At 36.4% G+C, this 12772-nt stretch overlaps 1 protein-coding gene across 3 annotated transcripts in view; it reads left to right on the forward strand.

The window, feature by feature from the left end:
• Positions 1-12772, forward strand: part of PRODH2 (proline dehydrogenase 2) — a 228527-nt gene that overhangs the window by 137784 nt on the left and 77971 nt on the right. For all 3 annotated transcript variants that reach the window (XM_044086241.1, XM_044086242.1, XM_044086243.1), the window contains exons 5-6: positions 1264-1344; positions 2899-3045. In XM_044086241.1, the coding sequence (XP_043942176.1) occupies positions 1264-1344; positions 2899-3045 (228 nt within the window). The remainder of the gene's footprint in view (positions 1-1263; positions 1345-2898; positions 3046-12772) is intronic.

Genomic DNA, 12772 nt, shown 5'->3' on the forward strand with positions numbered 1-12772 from the left:
TTTATCAGACAGAGCACTTCTTTTAATAACATAATACATTAATGCATACTAATTTGAAATATTCAAACTGTATTTCTTGACTAGGTGGAAGTAGTCCAAATGGAGTGCTGAAATTTTGTGTTATACCTCATAGCAAGTATTAGATTGCAGTTAGTATTTTAACATAATTTAAAAAAAACAGCATTTGGCATTTTAATACTTTTGGTATTGAGCTATGCCATCTTGTTTTTCATTTTTTATGGGATGGAACAGACATTGACACTCTAGTGCTACTAAGTACTATACCTGTGTATTTCCTTGTCTAGAGCTGTGATATGGAGGTAGGGAATCTCTAACATTCCCACTGCATGTTATAACAAAAGAGAGATATGGAAAAAAAATAAAAAAATGGTTTTACTTATATACTCCTTGACAATGTTGCAACTGCCAACTAATGACTTTTTTAAACTTAGAAGTGTGGTAGTTTGACAGCTCCTTTGACAGCTGACATATGTCGAATTGGGATTAGATAACTACTTTAACAGCTGTCAAATGTGATGCAAAACTAGGAGTTACACAGCTAGTTAAGACTTTTCCAGTGGAGTGATTCAGCTTGGTAATGAGTACATTGCTTATTTTTGCTTTTTATTTATTTAGGCTTTATATAGAATTAATGTCCCAGAGTTTTCCCACGTGTGCACATGCGTTCGTGTGAGCATGAGGAAGTATGCATGTGTATATGTGTTAGTATGTAGCACATGAACTTCTACATGAGGTGAGTACTTCATCCATTCTGTATGATTAAAGGTAGTACTCTGTTGCACTGCAAAAACTAGATATTTTTTGATGTTTCAACATTTTGTATATATGCTATTGAAAGAATGTCCGATTTTCTGTTGGCAAACTGTTCAATATTGCATTTTGCTTTTTTTTATTGAATTGAATTATATCATCATAGGCACATAAAAGGAGAGGAAGGTTTAATTCTCATTTTAGAAGTATCACACAATAAAATGTTAACTGCTATGACACTTCTTTTGTTTAAGATATGAGGGCAGCCAAGATTATATGGTACTACTGAATTTATTGAACGAAAACACTTAATTTAGATTCTAGAGGAACCATTTGATTTGCAAGACAAAGCATTCAAATCTGTCAGATTCCTTAGTTTGCATCTAGTCTGTGTCAGTATTATAGACAGTGGAATCCTCATACTTTGCATCTTTAGCTGTGATTATTGTTTTGATAAAAACTTTACCTTTTTATTTATTTTTATTTTTTAAGACACTTCATCTTTCCTGTTTAACAAAAGAAGAGAATCATCATTTTCTGGCCTCTCTGCAACGGTTTAATAAAATTGGACAGGTCAGTGCAGTAACTAATAGATCTCTGCAATTTATTGTGCTTTGTTATTGTTTTTTTTCTGAATGGTAATGCAGAGTTCATTGAAAGCTACCCAGGAAGTCCAGCAACTAGTAAACCATTCATATGTTAGCTATGTCTAGTCAAAGGAGATCTATTGCTGACCAGGTGAAGGGGCAGCTTTGAAAAAGATAGTATTCAGGTAGAGTTTGAGCTTTTCCATGTGTTGCTGACCACTAGCAAAATGAAGGAATATAGGAAGTGGCTTAATGTCAAAAAAGCTGCATCCAGAACTAACACTACACCACTGGAAAAGATGATAAAATAGCAACATTTAAAAATTTTAACTTAAAAACACATTCTGAAAGTCAGATCTAAAGTCAAGAGGTTTTTATAAAAACTGATTTTATATCTAGGTTTTATTTATACAGTGCTTCAAACATATTATATAGGTTCATAGGCAAGAACTAGGCTAGCTTCCCTTGCTGGCTATTTTAGACCTAGCCAGTTTCCATTTGAAAGGAGAGAATCAAACCCTCTATCTTCTGTTTGTGAAGTAAACACCTTAACCATTATACCAACGGCCTGAAAAGTCAATTGTAACCAAATAGTTGCTGTAGATATATATTTTTTTTCTCAAAACAGTTATTCATTAAAACAAATCCCATAAACTTTATTTTGTGAAATCAAGTTTGTCTTCTTTTCTCATGACTTGACTTCACTGATAACGGTAGGCTGTCAACATATGAAGGGAGATCTCATTATGTTGTATCACCCCTTAGGTGTATATATGCTTCTCCTTTATAAAGTGTCCATTGGACTTTGACTAAGTTGAAGACTCATGGGCCCATTCATAGAATAGTATGGAGAAAATGTTTTGAATAGAACCCACATGTGAATGCATTCAAGTGCATTCTTTCTGATAAGGTTACATGGCTCATTGTATGGAAGTTGTCTGTGAAACATTTCAATGGCAAGAAAAAAAACTGAATATAAGTAACTGCATAAAGAATGCCTTTTCTACACACTGGTTAAGATGTAAAATAGGCCATCATGGTAGAGTTCAGATATTTAGGCAAGCTGCAAAGAAAATGCAAAAAATATTTAAAACATACAGAAACATAAAAAAAGAATATTGTGAAAACAAATAAAGTGGTGAAAATGTAGAACAGCACATAGCAAATAAGCATAATAAAAATGTCAATCAATATATGGCAAGAACAGAGGAACACCAAGCAGAGAACTGTAGGGTAAAAGGGTAAAGGGGTCAAAGGTTATCTCCATGTTCTACTAACATGTGGTATCCCTTTACTGGTTCACAGGCCAGTGAAGTGTTACATGGCTTCAGAGTTTTACTTAAGTGAAACAGTTGAAAATGAAATAGTGATTTACTGTTGTTTATTTCCAGTTTAATGTAACATTAAGGAACACATTGTCTCCTAGCCTTGTTATTTAGTGTAGCCTGTAAATTAATTTTATATTTAAATCTGTTTGATAGCACACCTGAAATCAAATAAACAGAATCAAGCACTGTTTTTCCTAAATATTTTTTTTCAGTATGCAAAGGATAATAAAGTCCATGTACTGGTGGATGCTGAATATACTTACATCAACCCAGCTCTAACACTTGTCACCCTGGCAATGATGATGAAATTCAACCAATCAGTGCCTTGGATTTGGAACACATACCAGTGTTATCTAAAGGTAAGTGTGCTTGAATGGACATTTTGATAGATGTGGTTGAAATGTGTCGGCTGGAATAATGATTGGTTTTATGTTGTATTGCTTGCACCTATTGTGTGGATTTCATGTTGTAATATAATCAATAGACTTTTTTCAAGAAAACCAGCAACAGACATGCTCAGTGGTGATAGACAACTAAATTAGCCATTACTGATAACCAAAAAATAACCAATAATTATATCTGTATAACTGAAAAGGTATTTTATGAATGGCAATTTTGTTCACATTTATTTATTTTTATTTATTTAATATTTGTTTACCGAGAAAGTCTGACTTGGAACAAATCCAATTTTCAGTGGAGGCCTGGGGAGAAACGCTCCAGACGCATGTTTTTTATAAGATACTATACTATATAGATGTGCAGCAGGTAAGGGTGATAAAGGATAATGAGGGAAATGTACTCACTAGCGAGGAGAATGTGTTGAACTGATGGAAGGAGTACTTTGAGGGGATGATGAATTAAGAGAATGAGAGAGAGAAGGCTAGATGATGTGGGGATGGTGAATCAGGAGGTGCAATAGATTAGCAAGGTGGAAGTAAGGATAGCTATGAAGAGGAGGAAGAATGGAAAGGCTGTTGGCCCAGATGACATACCTGTGGAAGCATGGAAGTGTTTAGGAGAAATGGCAGTGGAATTTTTAACCAGATTGTTTAATGAAATCTTGGAAAGTGAGAGGATGCCTGAGGAGTGGAGAAAAAGTGTGTTGGTACCGATTTTTAAGAATAAGGGTGATGTGCAGAGCTGTAGTAACTCCAGAGGGATAAAACTGATTAGTCACAGCATGAAATTATGGGAAAGAGTAGTGGAAGCTAGGCTAAGAAGGGATGTGATGATTAGTGATCAGCAGTATGGTTTCATGCCAGGAAAGAGCACTACAGATGTGATGTTTACTCTGAGAGTGTTGATGGAGAAGTGCAGAGAAGGTCAGAAGGAGTTGCATTGTGTCTTTGTGAACTTAGACAGCATATGACAGGGTGCCTAGAGAGGAGTTGTGGTATTTTATGAGGAAGTCAGGAGTGGCAGAGAAGTATGTAAGAGTGGTGCAGGATATGAACAAGGGTAGTGTGACAGTGGTAAGATCTGCAGCAGGAGTGACAGATGCATTTAAGGTGGAGGTGGGATTACATCAAGGATCAGCTCTGAGCCCTTTCTTATTTGCACTTGTGATGGACAGGTCAACAGACGAGATCAGACAGGAGTCCCTGTGGACTATGATGTTTGCAGATGACATTGTGATATTTAGTGAGAGTAGGGAATGGGTTGAGGAGACCTTGGAGAGACGGTGATATGCTCTAGAGAGGAGAAGAATGAAGGTCAGCCAGACTAAGACAGAATAAATGTGTGTGAATGAAAGAGAGGATAGAGGAATGGTGAGGATGCAGGGAGTAGAGTTGGCAAAGGTGGGTGAGTTTAAATACTTGGGATCAACAGTTCAGAGTAATGGCAAGTGTGGAAGAGAGGTGAAGAAGAGAGTACAGTCAGGGTGGAGTGGGTGGAGAAGAGTGTCAGGAGTGATTTGTGACAGATGAGTACCAGTAAGAGTGAAAGGGAAGGTCTACAAAAGGGTAGTGAGACCAGCTATGTTATATGGGTTAAAGACAGTGGCAGTGACAAAAAGGCAGGAGTCAGAGCTTAATGTGGCAGAGTTAAATATGTTAAAATTTGCACTGGGTGTGACGAGGGTAGACAGGATTAGGAATAAGTATATTAGAGGGTTAGCCCAGGTTGGACAGTTTGGAGACAAAGCCAGAGAGGCGAGATTGCATTGGTTTGGACATGTGCTGAAGAGGGATGCTGGGTATATTGGGAAAAGGATGCTAAGGATTGAGCTGCCAGGTAAGAGGAAAAGAGGAAGGCCTAAGATAAGGTTTATGGATATGTGGTGAGAGAGGACATGCAGGTGGTTGGTGTGACAGAGCAAGATGCAGAGGACTTGAAGAAATGGAAACAGGTGATCCGCTGTGGCGACCCCTAACCGGGAAAAGACGAAAGAAGAAGAAAAATACTATATAGATATATATATATATATATATATATATATATATATATATATATATATATATATATATATATATATATATATATATATATATATATATATATATATATATATTATGATTATTATCATATATATTATGATAATAATATACATTGTATTTAAGTGGTGCTTTTTCAAGATTAGACAACACTCAAAGAAAAATATTTAAACAGATTTTTTTTTAAATATCCATGAATTAAAATATCTATTCAAATATTCATGTATATATGACATCCAAATGCCACATGAATATAGAAGCTCATAGGTATGTACCAGACAGGCTGCCATTGTGGTCCTTTTTAAGCCTATCCAATGTTCCTTAATGATGAGACTCAAACATCGTACCTTGTATCTGTGAGGCAAATATCTTGACCATTATGTTAACCCCCCCAACATTATCATTTCTTGAATCATAGTCCTCTGCCTTACATATGAGTATGCCTTGTTTATAAAATAGACAAACTAAAAAAACTTTCATTTCTTGCTGGATAATATGGGTATTCAGTCTATTCAGCTACTTTGTTTTACCAGTTAACAACTTGTTAGAAATGTCCCTCTCAAACTGCAATTAATGTATTCATTCTCTAAATGCCTGCTTAATCCAGTTTAGGTTCCCAAACCAGGAGTCTTTCCCGGTACTAATTGCCTGGGTGGATTTAGAAGGAAAGCTAGAGGTGCTATATCTCCCCATCAGTGCTTATGTTAAGCAGTAATCAGCCAACAACTATTGAACAGTTTTGAATCGGGGTTTCCCATATTACAGTTTCATCTATAAACTGTGCTTGCAGACATGCTCTTTTTTCATTTTTGAAAAGGAAAGCAGTCCATCTGGATGTAGTAAATGTTGCCATTAGGGCAATTAATAGAGAATCAATTGAAGATTTTGTACTTTGCATCTCAGTAGAAGAAATTCAGAAAAGTAGTCTTAACCTCCCATTTGTAACATTAAAACATGCAAATCTCCAAGAGTTAATTTGTTTCAGCTAGTAAAATATATAATAATTTGTTTTGACTCCCAGATAATACTGTGTTTATTCCAAATAAGTGGGCCCAAAAGAAAATTAAGTTACACATTAAATAAATAGTAAGGAGTGTGGTGGTTATGCTCTAATATTTGGAAAAAAACAAATCAGTTAAGTGCTAGAGTGGCACGAGACCTGACCTTAAAGTACTGTTAAGGAATAAAACACAAGTCCAACCAAGAAGTACTGACCTTAACAAATGTTAAGCACTCCCTGCTTAATTTCTTAAGGTCGGGTCTCAAGCTAAGCAGTAAAATATGCCAATACAGACCACCAAATGATAGTGGCAGAATAAAAGATTTGTTTCTGCCTGTTGCCCATTGTGATAACATGTCCCTGACGTCCTGTTATAAACTTAGAAATTACTGTAATAACAGGATGTGTATGCATTTGCATTTTCTGAAGGATACAATGTCTAAAACTTAAATGTATGTCTTTATTTTATTAGTTCAATCCTCAGTAATTTGTCCAAAAAACAAATATATGAGGCAAAAATCTGGACAGTTAAAATGTTTGGAAAGTGAGCATAAAATGTAAAGGAATAAGTTACATACATTTTACATAGCACTCACTAAGTGCTTCACTGCTTTGAAAGCTGGTATTTTTTTTTTCTGTAACTGTAGTACATGGAGCATAAACAGCTGCATACACTACATAGCAATATGATCAGTCACCAGTCCTAACCTACTATTATGTGTTCTCGACCTGGATGCCAAGATTCATCTCTTAAGCTTCACTCTCAAAGTGAATTTCTTGCCATCCATGTCTTAAACACATAATAATTCAGTTAGGATCACCCACACTCTCATAATCCTCTGTGTTAATGCTGTTACTTTCATATTCGATCTGATGATGTAATGTTTACTGGTATATACATATCTACTTAATATAAAAATTCAGTAAATGCATATATTATGAAATATCAGTGAAATGATATGTTATTGGTTGGTAATGTTACTTCCCGATTGTTGATATAAGCAGTCTTAAGTTTTTTTCTTTTTTTTTTTGTTAACATGAAGACATATCTGAAGAAAATAAATGCACATTTATATATAACAACATGTTGTCTGTCTCTGACTCATTTGTGTTTCCTCTGCTATAAAGCTGTAGTAAACAGACTGACCTTCTATAAAAATGATCATACTATAATGTGTTCTTCTATCTTCCATGAACACCAGCCCGAGAGCTATGACACATGACAGCACGCATCATGCTTTTACTCACTGACACAGTATGGTGGCAGAGCTGGATTGTGTATTTGGTTGCCACCAAACTCTTCATTGTGGACTTCTTCTACTTTTGGCTTTTCCCGGTTAGGGGTGTCACAGCTGATCACTGTCTGCTCATGATTAGCAGTGGAGTTTTATGATGTTGAGTTGCCAGCCCAGTATCCAACCTTCCACAGAAGGCACTCACATGCACACACTCACACCTAGGGCCAATTTAGAGTGTCCAAACCACCTACAGCATATCTTTGGGATGTGGGAGGAAACTGGAGCACCCAGAGGAAACCCACGCGACCACAGAGAGGACATGCAGACTCCGCACAGAAGGTCAAGGATCAAACCGGAGAACCTCTAGCTGTGAGGTGGCAATGCTAACTGCTGCACTACCATGGCCGCCCATCATTGTGGACAAAGCCACATATTTACATTTACTAAAATAACGAAAGGCCCATTTTTATTAGATGAAATTCCTTGTCTTATGCTGGTGACTGTTACTCTGGTTTTCAATCAGTGCAATTATTATGTTTATAATTTTCAAAAGCAGTTTTTTGTGTGTCTGTAAGAGATTAAAAGCAAATTTAAAAAACAATAGTAAGTTAAGGAAACTGTTAGGAGAAATTCAAGTTTTATTGAAAGAGTAACCTAGTCTAAAATATCAGATTCAATAAAATCATTTGTTTTTATAGGAAATGGAAAAACAGTGGATTTGAGTATGACTTCCCAAAACAAGGCATTGTCTGGAGTAACATGCCAAATTTAATTTATAATAGGTTGCCCAAAGACAATAGTGTAAGATTATATTAAAGTCTCTTAGTCACTAGGATAAATCAACATTGCAAAACGTGTGTGAAATCGCCTCTGTACACCTTGCTGAATGCATACTGGACATATTTCTATCAGTTGAATTTCGTCCACTGATACTGAACTCCCCAGGTATTGTTTTCCATAGGAAATTACTGCCAGTATAGTTTCTCAGTGTGCCAATGATATACTAGTTTCTATAAATTTCCTTTCTCTATGTTAGTGGAGCTGTGGAGTTAGTATATATATATATATATATATATATATATATATATATATATATATATATATATATATATATATATATATATATATAAGTTCAGGAGTCTGCAGGAGGTACCCTCAACATAGGCATTGAAGGGGGGTGGCCCCTTACAAATAAATACTGATATTTAAGTTCTTCTTCAGGTTAAATTCCTGATCAGTTGTGTTCAGCAAGTTAGTTCTTTACCAAGTTTTAATTTGGCAAGTCTTTGTAGAAGCATATAAACCCCCATGATAACTTTTAGACCAACAGGGTCAAAACTTGTCCTATAGTAACAGCAAGAAACAAATTATACTTATACACAGACCTCCTTATAGGTACCATTAAGGAGGCCTGTATATAAGGAAGTTTTGTGTGCAACACCTTTAGATTTTGATGAAGTTCCTGGTAGGAACACAAGTGTCAAATCCTGTATAAAGCATCTGGCTATCACTGCTCATTTTGGTGTTTTCATACTTGATGGATTCCTCTGGAGTCATTTTGGTCTCCCTTAGAGGTTGACAGCATTTTGCATTTGGTTATTGATCTTTTTCTCTGCCCGCTATCCTTTTGCAAATTATACTTATGTCAAATTATTATGCCCAAAGGTATATGCAGACACATGCCTTTACTTGGGTAAGTACATTTTTCTTCAGAGGTTCTCTCAGGAGCTTTGACTTACTAAGGCCAAGATACCTACAAGTGTCTAATATTATGCCTACAACCTAGATTTGAACAGAACTTGTGCTCTGAAATAGGCTTGCACATTTAGCAAGTGTTATAAATATAGGGGCAGCATTTGAAAATGATTAATACTTTTTCAGGGGCAACATATTGGTGTAGCTACCTATTCCTGCACCCAGTGCCTTCTCATCATCTACTGCCCCCCCCCCCCTAACTTTAGGTTAAAGACTACAGAAAATGTGTTACTGCATTTCTCAATGCTGTTATGCAACGAAGACCGATTCCCTTAACACTTTTCACCTGTGGTGATCACTCCTTCATCCCACCCCTGTTACACCTCTATTTTCTGGATGTGAGGTGTACAGAGGCAACAATATGAAGCTATGAGTATAAATTTGCAATTTTCTGGTTTAATACCTGCTTGTACCAATCAGTCTTTGAAGACCAATAATGTATTTTAATTATTTGGTCACTAGAAAACTAGGATTGTCCAGTAGCTAAAAAAAAGTTATTTGAGCAAAAGTACCTAACAAATGATTGGGTGTAAGGTACAATGTGCAAGAAGAAATAGATAACCAGATAATCAGTTATAAAGTATGTCCGCAGTAGAAGAAAATTACATATTACATTTATATAAATAAAAACAGTTAATATGAACTGCCACCATTGAATGGGGGTACATTATCTATCTAGGGCTGATGGAGGGGGAGCGGGAGAGAGAAGCCCTGTTACTCATAAGCTGTTGACTGAAGGAAGGAGCTATTTACTTGGGCTATAGGAATACACATACACATAGCAACCAGTATGTGGTATATGGTTAATGTCCCTTCTGGCCACTTAATTAGAAATGTATAATTGTTTTGCATAAGCAAGGTATGAAGCACAATATACAGCTTTATTTTATGATCACATTTTTTTATTATTATTATTTTTTAACTTTTAAGACTGAAAATGAAGGGCATTCCTCATAATGAGTTAAACTTGAGAGGTGTGTCATCTGTTGATATGAAAAAGGTGATAAATGAAACAGTAGCAAGGGTCATTGAGAACTGCATACATGGTAGAACACACTCCCTTCCCACCGAGTATTTTATTTTTGGAAATGTATTAATGAAATTACTGCAGTTCAAGTGTATTGATATTTTTATATTCATTCATATGGCATAGTGTGTCCTTTAGAACAATGCAGTTATTAAAGTTGTTGTGGTAAAAGGGTTATACTGGGGGGAAACCTGAATACATTTAACAATTTATTTCTTATTAAACCTCTGGTATATTATGATGTTACACAGGAATAAAGGAATTAAGCTACCAAATTTTTGAAAAGCTACACCATTATAGATTGACATTCAGCAATAGTGATTGATATAAATGCATGAATGGGAACATGGAAGATGAAAGACCAGGATGTTCACTTACTAAGTCAAGGTATTGATATGTGAATAAAATAGTTTATGCAGATCAGCCTACGTGTTGTCACTAATATATTACGCTGCTAATTTAATACATTGGGTTTCAGCATTAACTACAGAAACACCAAAGCAATGTTCTTTGCTACTTCAAAGAGGCTTACCCAGAAAATAAGCAAATATGTCTTGTGCAAATAAAATGCTAGGTCCTGTATACTCTCAAATACTTTGGACTATGTCATGAGCCACATCTATCTTATTCATTGCATATTGGTAAATTATGTTTCAGTTTTGATGTGCTACTATGCACCTGACAGAAAATCTCCCACTTACTAGAGGCGCCAGAAGCTGTTGAAGACTGTAGAGGGTGGAGGGTGAGAGAAGCACTTAATGATTTAAAAAGGGCAATTTTTTTAAAACTATTTACTACCACAACATAGGTTCACTTGGAGGATATTTTAAGCTTAGCCAATTTCTCTTTTGGTGCTTGAATTTATTTATTGCAGTTGGTTTACCAGGATAGTCCATTGGGCCTTGAAGAACTCGTTTTCAATGGAGTCCTGTGGAGAAAAGCTCCAAAACAGAAAATAAATGTAGATTAACATTTGACAGTAATTTCTAGATACATTGTAGTAGCAAAACATAATGTCCATTAAAATTAGACAGTAAAAGCCTTGGTACATGCTATTAAAGGAACAAAAAGCAAAACATAAATGCAGATTAATGAACAGACATAGTAGATGAATAAAGTAGGTTATGGTATTTAAGGGCATTTAGTAGAGTTGGTTATTAAGTAGAGTTGGTTATGAGGGGTGGGAGCAAGAGCATTCCCACTGAGATGCTAGGTGTAAGAAAAGTGACTTCTTGAAGGTAGAGTGGTTAGAGGTAATGCGGATGTTTGGTGGTAGAGAGTTCCAGAGGCAAGCGAGGCTGAAGGAAAGGAGGTATTTGCCTGGGGGATGAGTGGGTTTGTGCACTTCTAGTAGATTTTGATTATTAGACCTTAGCACTCTATTTGGTAGGTGCATTTTAAGGGCAGAAGCAAGGGAGGGACAGTTGGAGGGGTTTAGAATCAGCTTGTGGGCTAGAGTTAGTTGAGTGTAAGTAAGATAGTTGGGAAGTTCTAACCATTTTAGTTCATGGAGGGAGAGACAGTGGTGAGTGGAAGACCTATGAGCGGTGGCGAATTTAGCAATTTTGTTATAGCATGAGGTGAGCTGTTTTTTTAATGAGGACTGAAGATTAGTAAGTAATGGGGCACCATAGAGAAGGGAGGGGATAAGAAAGGAAGTAGCTAGAGTGGTTTTAGTGGTGGATGTAAGGTAGGCATTTTGTCTATACAGCATGCCAAGTTTTGATGTGTTTTTGATGTTTTTTGTAGGTGGGAATTAAATTTTAGTTGGTTGTCGATCTGAACCCCGAGTAGTTTGGTGTCTGACACTATTTCGAGAGGTAAGTTATTTTGACTAGTAACTAAGAATGAGTTCATGTTGGGGGGAGTGAGTTTGGAGGGGGTAAATAACATTAATTTGGTCTTGGTGGCATTGAGAGCTAGATGATTGCTTAGCATCCATTGCTCTGTGGAAGAAAAGGCGTCTTGAGTAAGTTTTTGTAGTGTGGGGATAGAAGAGGCAGAGCAGATGATAGTAGAATCATCAGCATATTGGATGATGCTAGAGAAAGGGATAGCTTTGTAGAAGTCATTAATAAAGATATTGAAGAGTAGAGGACCCAGTATGGAGCCTTGTGGAACTCCGGTAGGGGTACTTAAGAAGGAGGAAGTTGCTTTTTTCCACTTTACAGCTTGATTTCTGTTGGATAGATAGCTAGAGAACCAGTTCAAAGAGGAGGAGGATAGGTAGAGTTTGGAGAGTTTAGTTAAGAGCAGGCTGTGAGAGATAGTATCGAAGGCTTTTGAAAGGTCAAGGAGTATGGTGGAAACGATTTGTCCTGAGTCACGGGCTTTATTGATGATTTCAAGGAAGGAGAGAAGGACAGTCATGGTGCTATGATTAGGTCTGAAACCGTGTTGTGTGGGGGTGATAAGATTGCTGTCTAGGAGATGAGGGAGGAGTTGGAGTTGTACACATTTTTCAAGGATTTTTGAAATGGGGGACAGGATGGCTATGGGACGGAAATTAGTAATGCTGTTATTGTTACCACCTTTGTGTAATGGTATGATATATGCTTGTTTCCAGATTTGGGGAACTGAGCCTTCTTGTAGGGAGCGGTTAATTAAGATGCTGATGAGGTAGGCAAGGCT

This window comes from Protopterus annectens, chromosome 10.part0 (genome assembly GCF_019279795.1).
Source record: "Protopterus annectens isolate FY-2018-M chromosome 10.part0, PAN1.0, whole genome shotgun sequence".
NCBI classification, from domain to species: Eukaryota; Metazoa; Chordata; order Ceratodontiformes; family Protopteridae; genus Protopterus; species Protopterus annectens.